This window comes from Apus apus, chromosome 3 (assembly GCF_020740795.1).
Source record: "Apus apus isolate bApuApu2 chromosome 3, bApuApu2.pri.cur, whole genome shotgun sequence".
In the NCBI taxonomy this organism is placed as follows: domain Eukaryota; kingdom Metazoa; phylum Chordata; class Aves; order Apodiformes; family Apodidae; genus Apus; species Apus apus.
In genome coordinates this window covers 106,447,317-106,471,309 of record NC_067284.1, presented here as the reverse complement: position 1 = coordinate 106,471,309, position 23,993 = coordinate 106,447,317, and the positions used below count along the sequence as shown (strand labels likewise).

The 23,993-nt window shown below is 48.6% G+C and overlaps 2 protein-coding genes and 1 long non-coding RNA gene across 5 annotated transcripts in view; 2 read left to right on the top strand and 1 right to left on the bottom strand.

The window, feature by feature from the left end:
• The window catches only part of LOC127382597 (gallinacin-13-like), a 592,294-nt gene that overhangs the window by 382,025 nt on the left and 186,276 nt on the right, over positions 1 to 23,993 (top strand). The window lies entirely within an intron of this gene.
• Positions 1 to 23,993, bottom strand: part of LOC127382606 (uncharacterized) — a 156,291-nt gene that overhangs the window by 110,018 nt on the left and 22,280 nt on the right. The window lies entirely within an intron of this gene.
• Positions 21,059 to 23,993, top strand: part of XKR6 (XK related 6) — a 182,703-nt gene continuing 179,768 nt past the window's right edge. The window contains exon 1 of one of the 2 annotated variants that reach the window (XM_051614383.1): positions 21,059 to 21,810. In XM_051614383.1, coding sequence (XP_051470343.1) covers positions 21,059 to 21,810 — 752 coding nt within the window. The remainder of the gene's footprint in view (positions 21,811 to 23,993) is intronic. The other variant, XR_007888993.1, reaches the window with a different exon arrangement.

The following is a 23,993-nucleotide window of genomic DNA, read 5'->3' as shown; positions in this document are numbered from 1 at the left end:
GCCCCCCAAAAGCACCAAATGTAAATAAAGTGAGAGTTCCCCAAAGCCAAATAATTAAACCAGGTTTTTCTGATAGTATGTGTCATAGGAGGGTGATACTGAGAACATCTGGCCCTGACAGTAAGAGCTGGGATTTTTTTCAAAAGGAACTTCTCATCTTGATGACTTTAACCTTTTACCCAAATTTTACCTTTAGAGGATGCATGATAGAGACCACTGCCCCTCTGCTGCATCCCTGCTTTGTTATCTACATGGAAAGCAAACACTGCCTCTAAAATATAAACAATAATATGTCTTACAGTGCTCTGAACAGGCAGCAAATAAATAAGTGAAAAGACCCAATAGGGAACTAGAAGCACTAGAAACAAGGCAAAGAATTCCAGCAACACTCTGTGCCCTAAAATCCAGGGGATTCATGCAGGGCTTATGCTATTAGAGGGGGACAATAGGATGCACACATCATGTGATGCTAAGCTGGGACTCCTAAGCTGTGGCTCCTTGAGGATTAGAGAAGGAAACTGTGTGGGGGAGGTGGCTGAAGTGGAGGAACAGGGAATGGCTTAAAATTGCCATGTTTTACAGCATCATGGATGTTGGTGGCTGTGATGGCCTTTGGGAGACAGTGGTCGAGTGGGAGGAAAGGACTTGCGGGATTCCCAGGAAGGTGACAAAGAGGCAAAGAGATGCTGTTGCTTAGAAATAGGTTCTGCTTTTCAGCTCAAATCATAGTGTTACAGAATTGTTTGGGTTGGAAGGAGCCTTAAAGATCACCTAGGAAGAAATTCTTCACTATAAAGGTGGTGAGACACTGGCCCAGGTTGCTCAGAGAAGCTGTGGTTGCTCAAACCCTGGAAGTGTAGAAGGCCAGGTTGGTTGGGGCCTGGAGCAAACTGCTCTAGTGGGAGGTGTCCTTGCAGGCTGTTGGGCTGTATCTATACCACTAAAAAACCCCAGGGTCAGACTAGCTCTCTAGTCCTGAAGCCCTTTGGCACAGCCTGGCCTTGTCCATGATATTGAACTCTCTCAGTCTTCAAAACAGAGTGGTTCCTACAGATGGTCCTTTGGGAACGGTCCCTGGTCTATGTTAACTCCTGAGCTTCCCAGGGTTGTTTGTTCATTTGATCTGAAACTGGCAATTTAGCAGTGTGGGTGACTATCTCGACCCCAAGTTGTTTTGTTTCCAGGTATAGACATAGTCCCAGGGAGTTTGGCTTCAAGTATGGTAGAGCAGAATAGCAGCCACGTGGCCGTTATGAGCAGGTCAGGACCAGACCAGAAGGACTTCATAGCAAAGACCTTCACCAACGGTGTCAACTCATAACATATGAGGCAAAATTGTAACTCATGCAAAGAGAAGAAGCCTCCTTTTCTCCTTAAAAGTGAAAATGCAACTGAGTAATTACTCCAGTCCTGGCCACCCAGTCAGAAAGCATCAGGCATTTCTGAGCAGTGCTGAGTGAGGGACCGACAGGGTTGGCATTTCATTCCAGCTTCCTTTCACTTGAGCAATCAGCTCCTGAGACTCTTGCTTTAGTCACTTTTATGGCTCCTTGCACTCAAGGCTGCAGCAGCATGTGCTTGAAGAGTTGCTAACTGGTTTTTTGTGGCATTTTTTGGTTTAAAAAATTAAAAAATTAAAATTAAAGGATTCTATGATTCTATGATAAAACTAACTTCCCCCCCCAAACTATAGCTGTTTGTCCTGTTGCTTGTGATCCCTGGAACACTTTAACTGAGAAATGTGATCTCTGGCCAAATTACACTCTGATTCTCTGACTTCTCATGTAGAAATTTCCCCATAATGTTTAACTGGGTACACTCATCATCTTCCTGCCTCTGCTGGGTCTCAGATCATGTCAGTCCTTGAAATAACCTTCCTTCTTGCATGTGTGTAATAGCCCTGCTCTGTTCCCAAACACACCTGAGATCTTTATGCAGAGAAGCCAAAGGATGTGCTGGACATTTCATGGGCCCACAGCACTGGAAAATTCTGAAGAGCAGCAGAAATACATTCTTATCTGAGGAAAGAAAATGGTCAAAAATTCAGGGTAGTTTTCTAAAGACAAAATAAGAATTTGAGGATATTCAAACAAAAAAAAACAGGGAACAACAGGCCTGAGACTGTCTCCCCATTTTACCCTGCCATGTATAATGTAAGTCACTGGATGTCACTTGCTGAAGGTAAAGGTCAATGGAGGAGCAGCAAATCAGAGGTTGCCTCCACTGTATGTAGCCAACGTGTGGATTTCACTGTCAAATAAGGTCACTGAGTCAACTGCTGTGACTGGATACTTGCAGGGCCACGAACATTTGTAAGTCTGCATGTGAAGATCCTGTAATAAAGGTAATCAAATCTCATGCTTCAGTGCATAAGTGGATCTTCTGTGGCAGCCAGGAAAGAGCTTTTCCACCCGGCCCCCCAGGACTGAGCAGTGAGTTTGGTGTGCTATGGAGGTAAGCTCTGAAGCCTTAGGTTTTGGCCATTGCTGGAGGCAGGAAGCAGGATTTGATGAGCTGGTGGTCTAACAGGGTATGGCAACTCCTGTGCAAGAGCTGAGGGGATCACAAAAGGGGAAATGTGCAATTAATGTGCTACAACGAGCCATTTTGCTGCCACATTTGGAAATGTATGTCTTTCAGGAGGTAGCCTCAACAGCTAACAGTAGTCTGAAACATCAAGAAAAAGACCAGAGAGCACTTTTGCAATGGAGTCTGGAAAATCCTTGGGGACTGCAGGTGACACTTTGCTCAGTTCAAGAATTAGGACCAATGAAGAAGTCCTCAGTTCCCATGAATACTAAAATAGTGAACCTCCCTTATGTGACAAGCTGTTGGTATTCATGTTGATAAAAAGATCAGTCATGGTGCTACCACTACTGCAAACTTGAGAAGAGACATAACATTCCGGTGGGTAACATGATGCAGTTCAAATTTTGTGGTCTACATGCATTTATGTGGATAAATTTTGGAAAACAATATCTGTGCAGGCCTACCCCAACTAAAACTGCCACCAGAGCAGGGGTCCACAACCAGAGAAGCACATGTAGCTGTTGGAGAAAGTCCAGATGTAGCCACAAAGATGATGAAAGGGCTGGAAAGGGCTGTGGAGACAGGCTGAGAGAGACCTTAAAGCATCTTCCTGTACCTGAAGGGGCTACAGAAAAGCTGGGGAGGGATTTTTGACAAGGGCAGGGAGTAATGGGATGAGGGGAAAAAGTTTTCAGCTAAAAGAAGGGAGATTTAAATGAGGTCTTAGGAAGAAATTATTTGCTGTGAGGTTGGAGAGACCCTGGCCCAGGTTGCCCAGAGCAGGTGTGGCTGCCCCATCCCTGGCAGTGTTGAAGGCCAGGTTGGATGGGGCTTGAAGTAACCCAGTCTTGTGGGAGGTGTCCCTGCCCATGGCAGGGGGTTGGACCTAGATGATTTTAAGATCCCTTCCAACCCAAACCAGTCTGTGATTCTGTGATGTGCAAGAGAAAAAAGGCAACGTGGCAATAAGGCAACTCTTCAACAGGCTCTGCATAAGGAGGCTGCTCCAGCCTGTGACTTCTGTGGGTCAGCAGCACAGACTGGAGCAGAAATGGGTGTTTCCCAGCAAGCAGAGAGCTGGGAAATATTGTCTTGAAAACCAGCGCCAGGAAACTGTTCCCATCAGATACACAGTAATTTTGCAGAGTGGAGAAGGTTTTCACACATAGCAATAAAGAGTGATTTTGGAAGGCAAATAGCTGAAAGAGCAGTTGCACCTGAAAATGGAGGTATCACCTCCAGTCATGACTGCTCCCAGATGTAGGGAGCGAACACGAGCCAGGCACAGGATTTCCCACTGGGATACCAGCTGCCAGGCTGTTGCTCTGCCTTCACACTGTCAAATGCTCTTGGATTCACAGTTCTCTGGGTTAAAGTACACAGGGCTTTAAAGGCAGCCAGCTTTGCTGCAGTGCTGGCAGCCAGCTGGGATGTTCATCCATCGTTGCTGTTCACACAGCCTGTACAGACTGCTCAGTCCAGCATCCAGTTTTTGTTGACACATCCAAGCTCTTCTGAAGGAAAATAAAAAAAAAAAAGAAGGTAGGTGCTGGAAAATGGTTGCGAAGCCACAGATCATAGAATCATAGAATGGTTTTGGTTGGAAAAAACCTTTAAGATCATCAAGTCCAACCATTAAGTCAGCACTGCCAAGCCCACCACTAAACTATGTCCCTCAGCACCATATCTACATGACTTTTAAATTCCTCCAGGGATGGTGATTCCACTACTGGAAGCCTCTTCCAGTGCTGACAAGCCTTTCAGTAATGAATTTTTTCCTGACATCCAATCAAAATCTCCTCTGGTGCAACTTGAGACAATTTCCTCTTATTCTATCACTGGTAAGATGGGAGGAGAGAGCAACACCCACCTTGCTCCAAACTCCTTTCAACCTTCTATGCCATAATATTTTCTGAACGTTGAACAACAATTTGAACTCAATCAAAGAGGCATTAGATGGATCCACCTTGTTCTTGTGAGAGCAAAGGGAAGATCTGGAGATCCTCAGGCCCCAAGACTCTCCCGCTGATGTTTCCTTACTTTCAACTGATCTATCCATACCCGATGCTGTGACGAATCTGAAAGCACCTACTCCAAGGTCTCCACTTATTTAAAGCCTTGCCACAGAAGAGTTCTGCATGCTTCGCAGTCTTTAAGAGACCAGTCCTCAGCAGACACCAGTAAGGGGCTGTGTGGGAGAGGACTCATCCCTATTTCCCAGCAGCGATGCTCCCAGAGGAGTTTGTGGCAACACCTCTTGAGACCCAAGCTGTGGTTCATGTGCTTTGGATGGGAAAGTCAGAGATGAATTTAACTCCATCTGTCAGGAACAATCCAGAGTGGAGGCACTGAGGTCAATGCACAGCCTGTATGAATGAACAACAAAGATGGAAAATAACTGTGTCCCAGGATGGAAAGCACTGGAATCTCTCCTGAAGTTGAATGTATGTACGGCTTTTGCTCTTGGGTGAGGACTACTTAGTCACCATTTACCATAACCTGTATACTCACCAATTCAAGATAGACTTGAAGGCTCAAGATAAACCTGTGAGGTCCTTCCACCACATTTGCTTCTGCAAAGACAGTGTTAGTTTTTGTCTCCTGCAACAAATAGGATGCCCTCTTGTGCCACACTTCTCTGTACCTAGATGGCTTAGTCATGGATTTGGTAATGATAGGTTTACTGTTGGACTTGATAATCTGAAAGCTCTTTTCCAGTCTAAATTATTCTTTCAGTGTTACACCCAAAATGAAGCTGAAGCTCATCTGTGCTCCTTGAAGCGAGTGGCACTGAAAGGCAGTGTTTAAATACTCTGCCACATAGACATATCTCAGGCAGGTGCCTAAATAGGGATAAGAATTTGAATAGGTTTGTTGTTTATTTCTTTGTTTAATCACGACTTCATAAAAGAGCTGTCAGCAAAGAGGTGGAAACAGCATTTATGTACGGAAAGCACAGGTGAGCAGTGCGAGGGGGTTGCCTTCCCCGTGAGAACCGCGGGGCAGGGAGCGGTGTGCGCGCTGCGCTCCGTGCTGCCGCGGCTCCTGGACGCCAGGTCTTGCCGCCTTGCATCCTGCAGCCCAGCTGCCATCTTGCACCAAATCCTCCTGGTAGCCCTGAGCTGCAGCCTGCCACGCAGAGACCAACTTGCTCACGCAAGTGGAACCGGCGCCTTCTCCCTTGAATGTTGATTAATTAATAGCACAACAGATGAGCTGCATCTTCGCAGCTCCCTGCGAGGCAGCAGGCGGCGGTTACTCAAAAGCACGATGAAAGCCATTGCTTATGAAGAGTCTGTTTTCTCTGTTGTAGATACCTCTTGGTGGGGTTTTCTGACCTGTCTGGTGCTGGATCAGCAGAACTGCCGTCAGTGTTCAGGTCTATGAATTAAGTCTGCCTTTGTGTTTCAGAGGAATGAGAATTCTTTCCTCTCTTCCAGGTGAAATGCTAGAGGAGCTGAGGAGTGACCAGTCAGGGCTTCACAATCCCTGCTGGAGCTAGGAGGAAAATTTTGGGACTTTTTGGGCCAAAGTAGGTCTCATCCAGCAGACTCGGCTTAGCAGTCCTTACCTGGACAGTTGCCCCATTGGTTTCACTGCAAGTACAGTGATCTGTAAGATTTAGATCAAGAATCATTGTTTGCTGCCACTTCAGCTTCTTTTCTTTTCTTCTTCTTTTTTTTTTCTTTTTTTTTTTTTTTTTAATTCTGCCCTAAAAATGCCAGAACTTGTTATCCTCTCAGAGATTCAACCTGAGCATTTGTGCTTCAGAACCCCTCGTGACCCTTTTTATCAGCCTAACCAGCAGATAGCTCAGTTCCTTACGCTTCTTTTTTGAGGAGCCCTTGTTCTCCTCCAGCTTTGCTTGACCTCCCCAGGTTTCTCTCTGTATTGCACTGACCAGCCCCTGAGCAGAGCAGGAGGTGGGGTTCTCTGCTACTGGCTGGGACTCCTGTGGAAGATGCCACAGGGAGCATTTTGTGACACTCGCCCAAAGACCAAGCATGCCACTCATGGCTCTCAGGCTCTGGCAATCCAAGAAGAAAGATTCAAAGTGTCACCTAATCAAAGCTATCTCTGAAGATGGCTTTACTCACTCTGCCTAGTCTGGGTTGCTCTTAGAATCACAGAATTGTTTTGGTTGGGAAAGACCTTTAAGATCATCAAGTCCAACCGTTAACCCAGCACTGCCAAAGCCATCACTAAAACATGTCCCTCAGCACCACAGCTACATGGCTTTTAGACACAGGGATGGTGACCTTTTCTCCAGACTGAACACCCTCAGTTCCCTCAGCTACTCTTCGTAAGACTTGTGCTCCAGACCCATTCCCAGCTTTGTTGCCCTTCTCTGGACATGCTCCAGCTGCTCAGTTTCCTTCTTGTGAGGGGCCCAAAACTGAACCCAGGATTTGAGATGTAGTCTCACCAGTGCTGAGTACAGAGGGAAAATCCCTGCCCTAGTCCTGCTGGCCACAATTTTACATGTCTAAAACAACATGAGACAAATTCCGATGTCTGGCTTAGTATTTAGGAACCTTATAGGGAAGAACAACTCTTCTATCACTTTATTAAGCAATCTTCAAACTTATTTATCTCTTCCTTCCAGTCTCTTTAAATGCCACTGGAGTTGCTGTCATGATAAATCACAGTCATCAGAACTGCCTTTCAAAACAAAGCTTCTAACCAAGAAGAAAAGACATCACTGTGAAGGAAAACACCAGGAGATTATATATTGCAGAGCCAGCAGCATGGGGGCTACTCCAACCTCCTCTCACAGTGGACCAAAATGATGGACTTGTGGTGTGCATCCTCCTGGGGGGCAATCTGTTCTGGGAGGAGTACAAGAGCTGGGCTGGTTGAAACCAAGGCTGCACCTAGCATTTTTGCCCTGCCTTTGGCCATTAACAGGTTCCTATAAGAAAAGTAAGAACAGGGTAAGCAGGTATGGCACATGTTCTCTACTAGTTTCCCACTTTCTGTTCATTTTCAGCTCAGGGGATTCCTTGATTCTGTTGCTATTTGCTTGCAGTGGGATTTTCTTACTCGTTCTCATTCTGGAAGAGACAGTGAACAGTTGGTCCCTATTCACAATTCTCAAGTCCTCTAGGGTTTTGCGTCTCTGCTGCTCAGAGCTCTGGGACAGCCCATGCAGAACATGTCAGGAGTCCCACTGGAGAGGTTTGTCACTGTCCAGCCTTGGTTGTTTGGTGCCCCAGAGGTTCTCATGCTCTGGCAGCTTTGTGTGCAGCTATTTCCAAGGACCAGCATGACCACTGATAAACTGGTGGTCCCCAGTGATGACTGATCAGCTGAAAAATGAAGCTTTTTCCCAAAATGAGTGTGCATCAACCCTGAGGTGAACCTGCAGGCTGCATTGGCTTTCAGTCCTGAGTGAGCCCAAGCTGGACAGTGAGATTTGGGGATGATGATTTATAAAGAGCTTGTGAAAAAGAGAAGAGCAAAGAAAATAATGGCTCTTTTATGTCTTTCTGGCTTCTGGAGGAAATAAGACTCGGGAGATCACATCCTCAGAGTGCTCATCTCTAGCTTTCTATGTTCTTAACATTCTAACCCCTTCTAAGAACTCCTTCTTCCCTAGTTTCTACTGGATCCCAAGGAGAGGAGGGACACCCCATTCATGTCTTCTGCCAGTCAAAGCTACAGATGACAGGCACAGACTCAAAGAAAGGGTTCTCTCTAGTTCCTCATCTATCACACAGCACGGCCAACTCTGTGCCTGAGTATCCTTCCTGCCTTGCCCCTCTGCCACAGTGATCATTAATTCCTAAACCAGTCTTTTCCAATGGAAGCTTAATCCTGGGGAAATCATTCCCTCATGTTGCAAGAGGTTATGTGCTTTTCAATTAGAAAATGAGATTTCCACACCAGAATGTAACACATCATGATGTAAAACTAATTCACTCTTACAACGACTTTCTGCTTTTTCCTCATGCACAACTGTTTCACAATTCTTAAACCTACTCCTCACTCAAAGGTGGTTGTTTTCATTTTGTTTGGATTTTTTTTCTGCAATCAGTGCTTTTGTTTGATTAAAAATAAAACCAGCATCACTGATGTGCATTTTAATTATCCACATATAGTATTGCTCTCCTCGTGGGTTCAGTGTCAATAACTTGATGACATTTCCAAAGTTTTTGTCATGTGTTAGTTAACTATTGCATCATGTGTTGTTAAACTACTATACCATGTGTGTCAACTACCCTATCATGTGCTGGTTAGCTACCATACCTACCCAGCTGGGGAAGAGGACATTGGAACAGGTTGGAGAAAAGACACATTCATACCTGAATGTGAAAAGACACATTCGTACTCTGAAAATGCTGCTTGAAAATGAGTTTCAGTGGCCATTCAGGTATTTGAGCACAAAACCTCACTCAATGAATTCCAGAGCAGAACACAATGAAACTGAAATTAACTTTCAGCATCAAAGAAACATTACTATAAATCCTACTGTGGACTCAGATGTAGCAATACCTCATGTTTGTGGAGCCTTCATAGGGCTTTCTAGATGATCTCACGTGTGTATCAGGAACAACCCATGAAATAACTTTGCTGGCACCTGCTAAGACTTTCTAGACTTGGTCTGTTCTGCTTTATTATGGAATTGGAGTAGAGTTGTCATTTTTTCCTTTAATTTCCTAAGATCAACAGAAGATGCTTCTCTCTAGGGCATGAAACAAAGTCCACTTTATTTCCTGCAGCAGAATTTCACTCACCACTGGTGCTTCAGAAAGAAGCCTACAAACACAGCAACTAACTCTGCTTGGCAAGGGTACGTTTTCCCCACCAGTGCATCACTGCTATGTGAGGGTGGCCTGACAAGTCCATTGACATGACATGAGGGAAGATTTAGGAATGGTTTGGGAGCGTAAGAAATGAATCCCCCATTGAGTTGACTATCCGTTCCTTGGATCTATCAAGCAATCAAAGTAAGCCCTTTGAATTACTTGAGACAAATGCCTGTCTGCACAACAAATCACCACAGATTGCTTATGACAGCCAAGTGAGACGTCCTTTCAGAACATTCCCCAGCAACGCTCACACAGCTCTGGACCACATTATAAAGCAGGAGTTCAGAAATTTATAAACCACATCAACTCTTTTGGATTTTCCTTCACGGGATCAAGTAAAGTGACTACAGGCATGTGTGGGAATGTCTGCTCTTACCGGGCAGTGTGGCCAAACGTTTGCTACAAGGCTTTAGAGCTTTTGCATTGTCTTTGGCATTTCAGGTTACTAAGGGATTATATCTACAGACTGTGGTAATCCCTGAATATTTAGAAAAAAACATGCATGACTCTCCAAACAACAGACATCTGCCCCGTGGTGCTGCACATCTGCTGTTCCTGTGGATTTCTGAACAATTTCCTTTGATGAGCAGGTTTATTTCAATGGAACACCACAAATGAGAGAAGCTCCCCTTCCCTCCATGGCTGTGTGGAGGCTGCAGTTTTAGAGCAGAACATTTTTATCCGAGACAAAATACTCAGTCAGTCTCTTTGGACATCACATAAACATGCATAAATGACCCAAGATAAGCAGGCTGAACACACATGTGCACACACACAGAGACACACACACACGCTGAAATCTACTTTGCTAAAAAATCTGGGTCTGAAACAAATATATATTTTTTAAATTAGCATTTTTAAGAGACTCTAACTGCATCCTGAGCACAGAGAACACATTATTTTGTAGGCGTTTTCAGTAGCACAATACCAACCCCTATTTTTAACTATTGACTAATTACCAGTAGATCTTAATTACATGGTGTGTGGAGGCACTAATAAGTTTACAAATCTGCCAACAACACTAAACACATATGTCTTTTCAAGCATTAGCCTCCCTCTCTTTTTTTAAAAAAAAAACAACACAAAAAACTCTTTTTTTTTTTTTCCCTTCCAATTTGGCAGTAGAAGATACTGGAAAAGGCTGTAATTGTGGCTGATTAGGAGGTGAGCATGTAAACACCCATCCTTGAAGAGAGAAGAATGGCTCAAAGCATGAGGAGGAATCACAAGAGAAGTCAGCGGAGCCAGCAGAACTTCTATTCGCTGTGCAAAGATGGATATCATCTCTGAGAAGCATGGTGTTATTCTGTGCATTTATTTCTGAACTCATGCAAAATGCTTCTGGCCCTTCTAAAAGTGGGTAACCTTCCAGTAGATGCCCCTCTGACCTGCTTTGCTAAGTTCTGACACAATCACCCAAATCCATCCAAGGGTGATTTTCTGACAGTGTTTTCCCCTCTGTTTGGAGGATGTTGACAAAGTTTTTGCCATCTCAGATCCCCGTGGATCTTTTACACAGCAGCTGGGCCTTCACATCTACCAAAAAACCTTTCATGCCCAGGTCACACAAAGATGCCTGCTTATGCAGACACTTCCAACATCCCAAAGCAGGGCTGAGGGAAGCTGTGAGCCACAGGGGATGCTCCTCTGCTGCAGAGTGGGTCTGCCACGGAGGGGAAGGGGGCTGTGGGTCCCACTGTTATATTCACACTGGCATTGCCTTTTCTGGAGGGGTTTACTCAGTCTCAGGGAGAAGATTCACAGGCATCTAGTGGGCAAAGAGGTTGTTACTGTTAGCTAATCCTCTGGAAGTCACAGACTTTCATGATCCCCTTCAAAACTTGTTCTACCTTTATCTGAAGCCAGATGGATGTGTATACAAGGGCCTGTAGTGATAGGATTAAGGGTAAAAGCAGCTAATCCCACCTCCAACCTGCTCAAGGCAAGAACACCTCCCACCAGACCAGGTTGCTCCAAGCCCCATCCAACCTCGTCTTCAACACTGCCAGGGATGGGGCAGCCACAGCTTCCCTGGGCAACTTGGGCCAGGGTCTCACCACCCTCACAGCAAAGAATTTCTTCCTCAGATCTCATCTCAATCTCCCCTCTTTCAGCCTGAAACCATTCCCCCTCATCCTATCACTCCATGCCCTTGTCAAAAGTCTCTCCTCAGCTTTCGTGTAGCCCCTTCAGGTACGGGAAAGTGCCTTCTCCAGCCTGAAGAACCCCAACTCTCTCAGCCTATCTCCAGAGCAAAGCTGCTCCAGCCCTCTGATCACCTCCATGGCCTCCTCTGGACTCGCTCCAACAGCTCCATGTCTTTTTTATGTTGGGGACTCCAGAACCAGACACAGAACTGCAGGTGTGGTCTCATGAGAGCAGAGTAGATGTCCCAGAGCCATTGAAAAACCCTTCAAGTGTTTCCAAAAGGACAACTCAAGTATGGAGAACTACTTTACTAAGCAGAACTGCGTATCTACAAGCCTGATGGCAAACGTTTTTGTGTGCTCTTCCCAGCGGCCGCGTGTCCAACAAAAGTCTTCTCACTGGATCATCAGCTTCAGCCCACCATCTCGACAAGTCTCTGCACACCCAACAGTGCTTATTACAAGAGGTCATCCCTTGTGGGAGGTGTAATGTTGCTTTAGAAGCTGTACAGAAGCTAGTAAATGTATCAGAGAGCTATAGAAAGCAGGAATTTATAGCAGAGTTGCTGCAGGGGATGATTTTTTGTATAAATATTTTCAATAATTTAACAGGAGAAAAAAGTAATCTTCTATATTCAAGTGCATGTATAACCAAAGAATGAAGCATGTGAATACTGTTAGGAAAAATGCTGAGGACATTTGCAGTCTGAGTCCATGTTGCTGTTGCTCTCCTGAAGTATTTGCCAGGGAATCACTAGATAAACTTGAGTTTTGCCACTAAAGGAATAGGAGCAGGTGTTGACTTTCTGTATCCATATTTCTGAATGCAGAAGGGTATTTCTGCCTGGGATGATTCAATGTTTATTTTTGCATGGTGGAAGAGAGGAGATTATTGTCGTTTGCACTGATGAAGGAGGTAGTTGTCACCTTCCTGTTTTTCCATATTGAATCTTTGTTAGCAAATAACATGTCTTGAGTAAAACGAGAGTAGGGGATAATTTAAATGGGTGCCACACTTAGCCTCAGCAATGAAATTACAAAAGTGAATCAACGTGAAAGCAGAATCATTTTTTCTCAACAATTTAGGTAATTATGGACAAGGCAAGCATCAGTTTTTGCTGCAAAGAAACTGAACCAGTTACTCCGGTATCTTAGGGCAAAATTCAGTCCCTTAATTAACAGATTCAGAAACATTGTGTGTGCTGGCAGATGGAAGGGATGAGAAGAGCACTTGCCAAAGCTGGATACACTGGTGATGTGAACATATCAGAAACCACAGTGTGTGCCTCAACTAACGCTCCAGAAAAGCAATGCTTGATTTTTAAGCATTCTCTGAAATAGCCACAAGATTATTTTTGCCATACAGATGAGACCTTAATTGTCCATTTCAAGCTGGGCAAATCTCATCTGTCCCCAGAGATATTTAGTGACCCCTGTAAAGCTATATTAATTAAAACCATTAAAAAACAGAGTAAGGGAATGGTGATGCTTTTAATGCAGTGAGACAATAAAAGGAAGTAAGAAATAAAGTGTTTCTGATATCCTACAAAGAGATCTTTGCTCAGTTAGAGAATAAACAATATTTATGCTCCATCTCCTTACATCACTTAATGCCAAGTGGCAAAGCCAGATAAAAGGTTCCCTGTAAAACACCTAAAAAGCCCACATTGCTGCTTGAAACCAGAACCTGATCCTACTGGGGAGAATGAGTTTTAGGAGACAACATGGAGGCATGAAGTTGGAAGCTCCAAAATGGTCCATGGAGGATCCCACAAGCTCAGTGGAGCACCAGGGGAAGATTATTTCTATGGCAGTACTTTGACTAGAGCCAAGGTCTTGAAGAGGGGAAGCAGAAACACCAGGGTGTAATAGCCCATGTTAGAAACAGGCACTGCTTGGGCTGGTGTTTCAGCTGAAGGGAAATGGATGAAGCTACAGCCACCAGAGCAACTACCATCAGCAGCCTTTTCCTTGCTATCTTCCAAGGGGAAACCCAGGCAGGTAGGCATTAGTGCAACATTCTGTCTTTGTTTTTTTATAGAAAATGCCATGTATTTAGTTAAATACTCTGTAGTGACAGCATAATAAAAGGAAAATACTTTATTTTCTTACATGCATGGGTTTGGATGAGGTTTACAGCATTATTAGGTATTAAAATGAGCATCAGGGAGTGTGTCTGGAAAGGGGAGTTGTGGTACAGGGAACATGCTTGGCCTTAGTTAAAGTGTAAAACCCAGCTCTGCTTCCATACGTGGTCTGTGGCTATTCCTTGGATTTCCCAGTGACCCAGAAGAAGAGCTACGTGCTATGTGCAGCTCCTGTTGGCACCGTGACCAACCTTTACATACACCAGTTGAGAAGGGAAAGCATCACTTGATCACTTTATTTTTCACTGAGGCTGACGAGCAGTGTGGCAGGCTGACAAACAGCAGCCAGCTACTCCATGAGATACGTCCCTGCCCTTCATAGCAAATTAAATCATTGCAGCCCCATGGGGGGAAGTCAGAAATGCTGTGTAGTTGCTTTTCCTAAATCCCAGCTTGGAAGAGCACCAAGCAAAGCCATCAGGCTGGAGGTCTTAGCTGTTAATGCTTTTCCAAGGGGAAAAACACAGCTCCCTGTACCACTCACCACCTTTTTTGGCTGATGAAGTCAAGTCACTTCTTCCTGCTGTGTAACCAGTACCTCGAAGAGCACAACCGAGGGGATTAGCTTCTGCTCAGTTTAACAGGAAAGCTGCAAGTACTGCCAGGCTTGGCAAAGAAGAGGCAGACAGGTCGGAAAGCTTCTCGCAGTCACCCTCTTCTGCACAGGCCAGTCCCCAGGTGGCCCCAGGATCATGCATCTGATGCCACTGGTTCAGCTGATTGCATCTAAACCGTGTCCCACAAAGGCAGGTTTCTGAAAGCAGAGAGACAGGCTCCTTTTGATGCGCAGTAATAAAGGAAAACAGTTGCAGCTCTCAGGAGATTAAAGGAAACCTGAGGAGAGCTGAATCAACCATGCCACTGCAGGTGAGATCTAGATAATAGGAGCTATGAAGTTTGCTAATGCACACTTCCCAAGACTGTACTGATTCCTAAATTTGTCAGGAGATGTAAAATAATTTAAGTGTAATATTGCTATCCAGTAGAGAAAAGTTTGGGATCCATGTAATTCCATATTTAGTAGAGAATTGTTACCCAGATTTTATCAAGTAACATCTGGGGACCTGAGCATGTTTTAGGAATATTAATCATAGAATCATAGAATCCTAGGGGTTGGAAGGGACCTCGAAAGATCATCTAGTCCAACGCCCCTGCCAGAGCAGGGTCACCCAGAGCACATCACACAGGAAGGCTTCCAGGCAGGGTTTGAATGTCTCCAGAGAAGGAGACTCCACAGCCTCTCTGGGCAGCCTGTTCCAGTGCTCTGTCACTCTCACAGTAAAAAATTTTTTTCTGATATTCACCTTAAACCTCCTATGCTCCAATTTGTATCCATTAATCAAGCTTCACAACCTGTCTAGGTCATATCAGAGACTCTATTTTGCCAAAAATACAGCCAGGAAGAGGAGTCTTGCTTAAGATTCATTCCTCCATGATAGCCCCTCCAGCTAAAACCTCAACAAGTGAAACCAGGGTGGCTCACAGGGATATTTACTGTTACTTGAAAGTAAACCTGCACCTAGTTGGACTACAGGAGCCTAAACTTACCCTTGACATTTTAACATATTTCCTGAAAAACGTAAACCATTCAAAAGTACTCAGTTGCATGTGGAATGACAGGGTTTTAAGGAACTGGGATTAGAAGTCAAGTACCTGGTCTAGCTGTCAGAATATACCACATTCAGGTGCTTCAAGATATCAGTAGGGACCAACTAACACATGATTATTGACAGTCATTGGTAACACCAGTTGATTACATGAACTGAAATGTCAAAAACTAAGTCCACAAATAATAAAATAAGTGATAGAACATTTCTCAGAGTCTCTTAGAGGTAGTTCTTAGGATGAACAAGCAGGTTTTTCAATAAAAAACACTTTTTACACCTTCTGTGCTTTTCCTAGAGAGCCTAATGTCACAAAATGCTGCCGTCAGGAGATAAATAACAGCAAAAGCAGCGTTATGTTAATCCTTCCCCAACATATTCATCTAGCACCCCAAAAGTCTAATAGAAAATACAGAAGATAATAAACAGAAGGACTCATCTGAGTGTGCCTTCCAAGTCAAACTCCCACAATAACTCTTAAGTTTACCAACATACCCAACTTTTAACACTGCAGAGACTTTAATGTCAAGGCAAAGGAAGTTGAAGTTTTTCTGCCTCATGCATGAATAACAAAGCCACCTGCTATATTCCAGTGCTGGATGCTTTATTGTTAGTGATGATGCATGAGGCAGAAATAATGCAGTTTGATTTTTAGAGACAATACCAAGTTGAGCTTGCAAGGCTGTCAGCCCACACTCATTTGACTTGGGAACTGAGCAAACAACATGGAAGTAATTGATGGAAACTAATGACACAATAAGATGTCATTTTTCTGACCTACTTTGCTTAAAGTAAATCCCCATTAACTGTAATTATCTGTGATGATAGTGGAGTATTCCACATACACGTAACACTCAGCTGGGTCCATCCCCCAGTTATTTAAATGAAGTAGTTCCAGATTTACACAACTCTGATTCTGGCTTACATACCTCTCTATATATAGTGTTTGTTCCCCTGATCTGAATAAATGCCTGGAAGATGGAAGACCACACAGCTCAATTAGTGTATTGATCAGGAAGAATAAAGCCTTTAACCAACAGGCACAAGAAGGTTAGAGAGTCACAGAAACATAGAATGTTCCCCCCCTGCCCTGGGCAGGGACACCTCCCACTAGAACAGGCTGCCTCATCCAACCTGCCCTTGAACACTTCCAGGGATGGGGCAGCCACAGCTTCTCTGGGCAACCTGGTCCAGTGCCCTACCACCCTCACAAGAAATAATTTCTTCCTAAGATGTCTTCTAAGTCTCCTCACTTTCAGCTTAAAACCGTTCCCCCTCATCCTATTACTCCATGCCCTTGTTAAAAAGTCCCTCCTCAGCTTTCCTTTAGCCCCTTCAGGTCCTGGAAGGTGCTCTAAGGTCTGCCTAGAATCCTCTCTTCTCCAGGCTAAACAACCCCAACTCTCTCAGCCTGTCTCCAGAGCAGAGCTGCTCCAGCCCTCTGATCATCTTCATGGCCTCCTCTGGACTTTGTCCATCTGCTCCATGTCCTTCTTGTGTTGGGAACCCCAGAACTGGACACAGCACTGCAGGGCAGGTGTCACCAGAATGGAGTAGAGGGGGAGAATCCCCTCCCTCACCCTGCTGGTCTTACTGCTTTTGATGCAGCCCAGGGTACGGTTGGCTTTCTGGGTTTCATGATCCCATGCCTTGGCTTGCTGGGTGCTACTGGAGTACCAAACATCCCTTCTCTCCCTGGTGTCTTGGTGGTGCTCCTGAAGAACAGAAAAAACATGAAATGCAAGGCACAGACAGATCAGCTCTGAGTGCTGCAAAGGAAAACCTTTTGCTAGACACGTTCTATAAATACTTGCAGATCTATGGGTCACACGGAGTTTACCCAGACCTGGGGACACAAATGCCTCCAGTGCTGTGGAAGCGTGGATCACCACTTTACACAGAGAAGAGCTTTTTCCTCTCAAACATATGAGTTAAGAGAGATCTCCACTCGGGGGTGGCTGACACCCAAAAACCCCGTAAAAATACATGGTGTTGGCTAATAAAAGAAACAGGTTCTGACTAATGACATTTTTGGCTCTCTGTAAGGGCCAGTCCTAGAGCAAAGCAGGGCTGCAGCTCTCCTGGAATTAAGAGGAAAAGCATCTTCCTCGTGTCCTTGGACAAACAGACCCTACAACAGACCATACAGTGGCTGTGGGTACCAGGGAAATGAGGGGTTTGTGGGGTGCTTCGAACACGGCAGCATCTCTTCTGTGTGAGAAGTGAGTGAGCGGGAGCTGGAGAACATCATGGGATAATCAGGAATTAAGATGTAAGTGGTGGAGATATCACTTCTGGCCACCCACGGAGTCATGTATCCGTGACTCATCGGCTGCTGCAGGAAGGAACGTAGTGTTCCACACATGGAAATGGACAAGATCTTTCCAAGGAGAGATGTTCCGGACTGGAAAACCTTTAAAGGGCTTTCATTCCAACTGTTCATTGTTCCACGTTGGCATCCAATTGGCATTTCCTTTACAAAATTTTGAAACTATGTGTTAAAAGTAGTTTCTCTTCTTTTTTTTTTTTTTTCTTCTTTTTCTTTTTTTTGTTTGTTTTAGTCTCTGTCACTCCTACTGGAAGGATCTTCCAATTTCTAGACTAAATATATTCATGGTCAGTTTCTTCTCATTTATTCTTCTGCTGCTGCCCTTCAGCATCACAACGCCTTTCCCTTTCCTTGCATTTACTTTCCAGGATGTATTTATAGGCAGGAAACACATTCCCTCTCTGTTCTCATTTTGCTAAAATAAACAAGCCAAATTCTTTCAGTCCTCAGTAGAAAAATGGGCTGTCCTCACCTCTGATCAACTCCTGGCTCTTCCTGGCACATATTTTAGCCTGAATACGCTCTTTTTGGACACAGCTGGCCACAACTGCATGGAGAAGTTCAGAGGCAGCCTTAACAGTGTATTGTATTGTGTCATATATTGCCCAAGCAACTGCTTTTCTCATTTATTGTGCCAACTCTAAAAACCCTTAACTGCTGTCTTCTCCCACCCATATGTCTCATCGCACAAATTTGGGTTCTTTTTGTATCAAAACAGATGACTCTTCTGCCCCCTTATTGGTTCATGAAATGCAATGTGCACCTACACTTCTATTTAAATAATAAGACTAAATAGTCTTATTACTTCTGTGCTGTTTTGGTTTGATTTATTTTGTTTCCCCCTTTCAAATCAGATGTAGCAAATTTGCCACATAAGAATGTTTGAGCAGATGAGGAATGTTCCCATTTATATCTCATCACACTGCAAAACAAAAGTTGAAGCTTTACATCAGCCCCTCTCACCCAAGAGTCCTTATTTCTTAGCACTGGGAGAATCGACATATGTATTTACTGCTTAAAGTGTCAAACAGGAGAGGGATTTTATATTGCATATATATTATTACACATGCCTTGTGCATGTGCATTAATTTGGGTGGAGTTGAGGGCTGGCGTTTGTCTCATTTCTTCCCATATTCATATTTCTTGTCACAGTTTAAGGCAGTAGAAAAGAGCTTATCTGCAAGACTTGAATTCAGCGTTGTGGGGACCTGTGGGATCACGTCCTCCCCCATCCCGTTTTATGCATTACCCCAGTTTTCTCCTTTTGAAGAACTTTGTACCAGAGTTTCACCCACGCTGAATGACTCTGATTTGGCCACACAGGGGTGTGCATCAGAGTGCATTCATCTGGAGAATGCACAAAGCTTTGCTTTCTGCTTCCTTTCTCCTGTTTCCCTGCTGCAGGAGGGTCCAACCGTTTCACAACCAACAGGGTCTTTCAGACTTTGCAAAACTTTTGAACTCCTCTGTCACTTGGAAAGGCCAAATACACATTCCCCGGACAGCTTATTTCATATATACGAGCCCTCCCACTCTTCTCAAGATGAAAATAATTTTCCCTCCCTGGAAAAAGCACTTAGGCACCTCTTCTGCTTGTTTTTTGTTGTCGGTTGGTTTTTCCTCTGTTGAAGTTCAGACTTTGCAAAAGTAGTGACTTTAGCAGCCAGTTCTGGAGCCCTGAATGTATCAGCCACAGTTTGTTTTGCCACAATGTTAAAAAAAAAGAAGAAAGGAAAAAGAAAAAGAAAGAAAGAAAAAAAGAGTGCTGAGCTCAAACTCCTGTGGAAAGAGGCAGAAGCAAGAGCCCATGTAAGATTAAAACAGCTGGAGATGGAGTGTTGGGAATGAGCACAGTTATTGGGAAGGAGCACACTTATCAAATGGGGGGGGGGGGGGAAAAGAAGCCAAAAAACCCCCCACAACAGAAAAGAGGGGAGATTATAACCTACAGAGGACAGCACAGAAAAGGTGGATATGATGACTTAAGGAATATGAATGGGTGCAGAGAGAACCAGGGGAGGAAGACCTTGATTTTGGCTTTCCTCAACTGCCAGAAGGTCCTTTGGTGAAACACCTGCCTGGGGTGCAGCTCAGCCCCGGGCAAAGCCCAGAACTGGATCTGGGAATCACTTCCTCACCTTGCCAGAGCTTTGTGTCCTCCAACGAGAAACAGCCCATAAAGAGGAGCCAGCCTGACCCTGTCAGAGCAGGGTAGGCAAAGCAGTGTCCCCCAGAGTGGGAGAGGAAAGCACAAATGCCAAGGAGGACAGAGGATGGGGGATCCTCGTGTTTGGAAAGTGAGGGACAGGAGGACACTGTGGTGGGGGATTTTGGAGGTGACTGAGGCCACGTTAGGTCAGGGTGCTGAGGTGTGCTTGGAGACTGCTGCTATGGGATGGGGGTGTGACAAGAGTCCCCCTTCCCCAGCACGGCCATAGGGAGGGAAAAGGCAAAGCGAAACCCAGAGGAGCACCTGGACCTGGCAGGTCCCAGGGAATCGCTGGGGGCGGGAAGGGGAGGTGGACTTGGGGGGTAGGGGTGTTGAGGACAAGCTGGGTGACAGAGTGATGCCCTTCGGGTTTGAGGATGATCGGGCCACGGGGACAGGGAGGTTGCGCCGCAGGACAGGGATCTGCGGGCCAGGACACCGGGCTGGGGCGCTGCTTTGGGAGCGGGATGGGGCCCGCACAAGGGGCCCCGCTCAGGATGCTCACGAGGGCGCCGGTGTCAGCGCGCGGGGGCTGTGGGAAGCAGCGCGACGGGACCTGCGGGCAGCGAGAACGGGCAGGAGGGCAGCGGGCACCGGAGCCGTGGGGATGAGGCAGCGGGCGGCGCGGGGTGCCGGCGTGCGGGGCAGCGCGGGGTGCCGGCGTGCGGGGCGGGGTGCCGGCGTGCGGGGCGGGGTGCCGGCGTGCGGGGCAGCGCGGGGTGCCGGCGTGCGGGGCGGGGTGCCGGCGTGCGGGGCGCCAGCAGAGAGCAGCACCGAGCCGGGGCAGCACCGGGCGGAGGAGCGCGGCCGGGGAACGGGGCCGGGGAACGGGGCCGGGGCCGCTTCCTTGCGGCGGCTCGTCCCGTCCCGTCCCGTCCCGTCCCGTCCCGTCCTGTCCTGTGCCCTCCACTCCCGGCCGGCGCGAAGCCGCCTCGCTCCGTCGCTCTACGGCTCGATCATTGCCCCCCTCGCTTTGTGTCCCCCCCCCCGGCCGGTCGCTGCCCCGCTCGGTCGGTGCTCCCCCCCGCTCGGTCTGTGCCCCGCTCGGCCGGTGCCCCCCCCGCCGGCCGCTGCCCCGCTCGGTCGCTGCCCCGCTCGGTCGCTAGGCGGCCCGGCCCGTCCTGCGCGGGCGCGGAAGCACCGCCCCCGGAAGCGGCGGGCGGGCAGGCGGGCGGGCGGCGGGTGGGGGGGGTGCCGGGAGCGGGGACGGGGGGGGGCAGAGCGAGCGAGCGCGCCCGGCGAAGGGGCCGGAGACGCGGCGGCGGCGGCGGCGGCAGCAAGATGGCGGCCAAGTCGGATGGCGGCGGCGGCGGCGGCGGCGGCGGCGCGGGCTTCGCCCAGCTGCACAACCTGGACGAGGCGGCGGCGGCGGCGGCGGCGGCGGGCGTCTGCGGCGCCGGCGGCGTCGGGGCAGCGGCGGCCGAGGGCGCGGAGGAGCCGGGCGGCAGCAGCTCCTTGCACATCTGCCACTGCTGCAACACGTCGTCGTGCTACTGGGGCTGCCGGAGCGCCTGTCTGCGGAGCCTCTTCGGGCGGGCGCCCGCCGCCGCCGCCGCCGCCGCCGCCGAGCCGCTGGCCCCCCGCCCCGCCGCCGAGGGGCCGCCCCAGGTGCCGGAGGTCGTCGAGGGGGGAGAGCGGCCGTGGCTGGACTGCCTGTGGATCGTGTTGGCGCTGCTGGTGCTGCTCGGGGACGTGGGCACGGACCTGTGGCTGGCGCTGCACCACTACGGCCGGCGGGACTACGTCTGGTGCGGCCTGACGCTGGCCTTCGTGCTGCTGCCCTCGGTGCTGGTGCAGATCCTCAGCTTCCGCTGGTTCGTGCAGGACTACACGGGCGGCGGGCTGGGGGCCGTGCAGGGCCTGAGCAGCCGCGGGCCGCCCATGATGGGGGCCGTCGGCCGCCGGGGGGGACCCGCCGGCGGGGTAGGAGGAGCCGCCGGCACCGCCACCCCCGGGGCGCAGCGCCTCTGCAGGATCTCCGTCTGGGTCTGGCAGTCCGTCATCCACCTGCTGCAGATGGGGCAGGTCTGGAGGTAAGGGGGGCAGGCGGCCGGGTGTCCTTCCGGAGCGGTCGGTCGGGGGGGTGCCCGCCGTGGCGCTGGGTCGGCGCGTCCCTGGGCGCGGGTCGCGGTTCCCCCGGCGGAGTGCGGGTGCGGACGGGGGTGGCTGCCCCATGCTGGGAGTGGGGTCGGTGTCCCCTGGTTGAGGTGGGGCGGGTGGAGGTGGTTGTCGGCGCTCGCCCTGTGGTGGACGTGGGTGAGTGTCACCTCCTGGTTGGCGGTGGGTCAATGTCACCCCGTGGTTTCGAGGGGGGTGGCTGTCCTCTGGTGGAGGTGGGGCGGGTGGGGATCGTTGTCAGCTCGTGGTCTGAGGTGGACGTGGGTCGGTGTCGCCTCGTGGTGTGAAGTGGGGCTGGTGGGGTTTGCTGTCAGCGTGTGGTCCAAGGTGGACATGGGTCACTATCACCTCGTGGTCTAAGGTGGATGTGGGTCATGGCTTGAGGTGGGTCGCTGTCCCTTGGCTGAAGTGGGGCAGCTGGAGGTCACTGTCAGCTTGTGGTGTTAGACGGATGTGGGTCGGTGTCACCTCCCGGTCCAAGGTGGACGTGGGTCAGTGCTACCTCATGGTTTTTAGGTGGGTCACTGCCTGAGGTGGAGCAGATAGGTGAGCGTCGGTGTCATCTCGTACATGAGGCAGAGGTGGGTCACTGTCCTCTGGCTGAGGTGGGGCCAGTGGGGGTCAGTGTCACCTCATGGTCCTAGGTGAACGTGGGTCAGTGTCATCTCATGCGTCGAGGCAGAAGTGTGTCACTGTCCCCTGGCTGAGGTGGGGAAGATGGGGGTCACTGTCAGCTTGTGGTCTGAGGTGGCCCTTGTCAGTGCGGTGTTCCCCATGTGAAGAAGGAGGGGAGATTTGGGGGTTACTCCCACTTTGGGTGAGGAGAGACCCAAAGGGAGGGGAGATTCTCACAAAATGAGCCTGGGGGGCTGCGACAAGGCACATGGGAGTTGTTGCCACCTCACAAACTGAGGTGGACATGGGTCAGTTCCCCCCCAGGTGGAGGAGGTCTAAGGGCTCCCCTTGTGCTGAGCAGACATCCAAACGGAAGAGAAGTTTCCCCAAAATGTGTCTGTGGGGCTGAGGTGGGAGGAGTGGGCTTCAGTGGTCCAAGCTGAACATGGATTGGTGCCCCCCATGTGGAGATTTGGGGTGTACCCTGCTTCACTGAGGAGAGTTCTGAAGGGAGGAGACATGCCCCCCAGATGAGTGTGTGGGGCTGAGGAGAGAGGAATGGGGGCTGCTGTCACCTCACAGCCTGCAGGGGACATGGGTCCGTGCCCCACCATGGGGGGTGGAAAGGGTGCTAGTTTTGTGGGGCTGTAGATGATGTTTCATGGTGTTGGCTCTTGTTGCCCCACAGACATGGGGCAGGATGGGGAGTTGGAGGATGGAGCTGCTTTGCAGGACAAGAACTTGTGGGGGGGACACCCGTGGGTGACAGCATGGAGGCAGGACCGGGGCTGGGGGTGACCCTGGCACGGGCAGTGCTGCAGAGGGAAGTCCTGTTGCCCTGAGGAGGGCTTGTCCCACTGCTCCTGTTCTGGGACGGGGTGGGATGGGGGGGGTAGTGGTAATGGAAAGACCGCACAGAAGGTGTGGGGCTGCTTCAGAGAGGGTCTGTGGTTGGGCTGTATGGCAGACCCCCTGCTGTCAAGCTCTAGGATGTGCTGTTTCCAGAGGGTTGGTATCCAGCTGATGTGGATCAGACGCCCCCAGATAGATGAGGAGAGGGTGAGGATCGCATCCATCCCTGAGAGCCTCTCCCCACCGGTCAGAAGGGACCCCCCCACACTGAAGGAGCAGGTTGTAGGAGTGGAAAAACACAGCGTGATGCCTCAGCTGTGGCTTTGGCGAAATAAGAAGTCTTCTCCTCGGGGGAGTGGGGACGGCATTGTGGTTGCCAGTGTGAGACTGAAGGTCAGAGACAGGGATCATTCCCCTCCAGAAGGAGGGGTCCTGGGATGAGGAGATGCTGGTCAGTGAAGGGTCTGGGAATTGACCCCAGGCTCGGTGGTAATAAAAAAAGCATCTTCCAGAGTGAGCTGGAAATTGCGTTAACCTCCCCAGAAGGAGATGTGTGAGGAGGCGGGGAGGGATTCTCCGGGATAAAAGCCTGGAGATGCAACGCTACCACAGAGATGTCGGTCTCACAGAA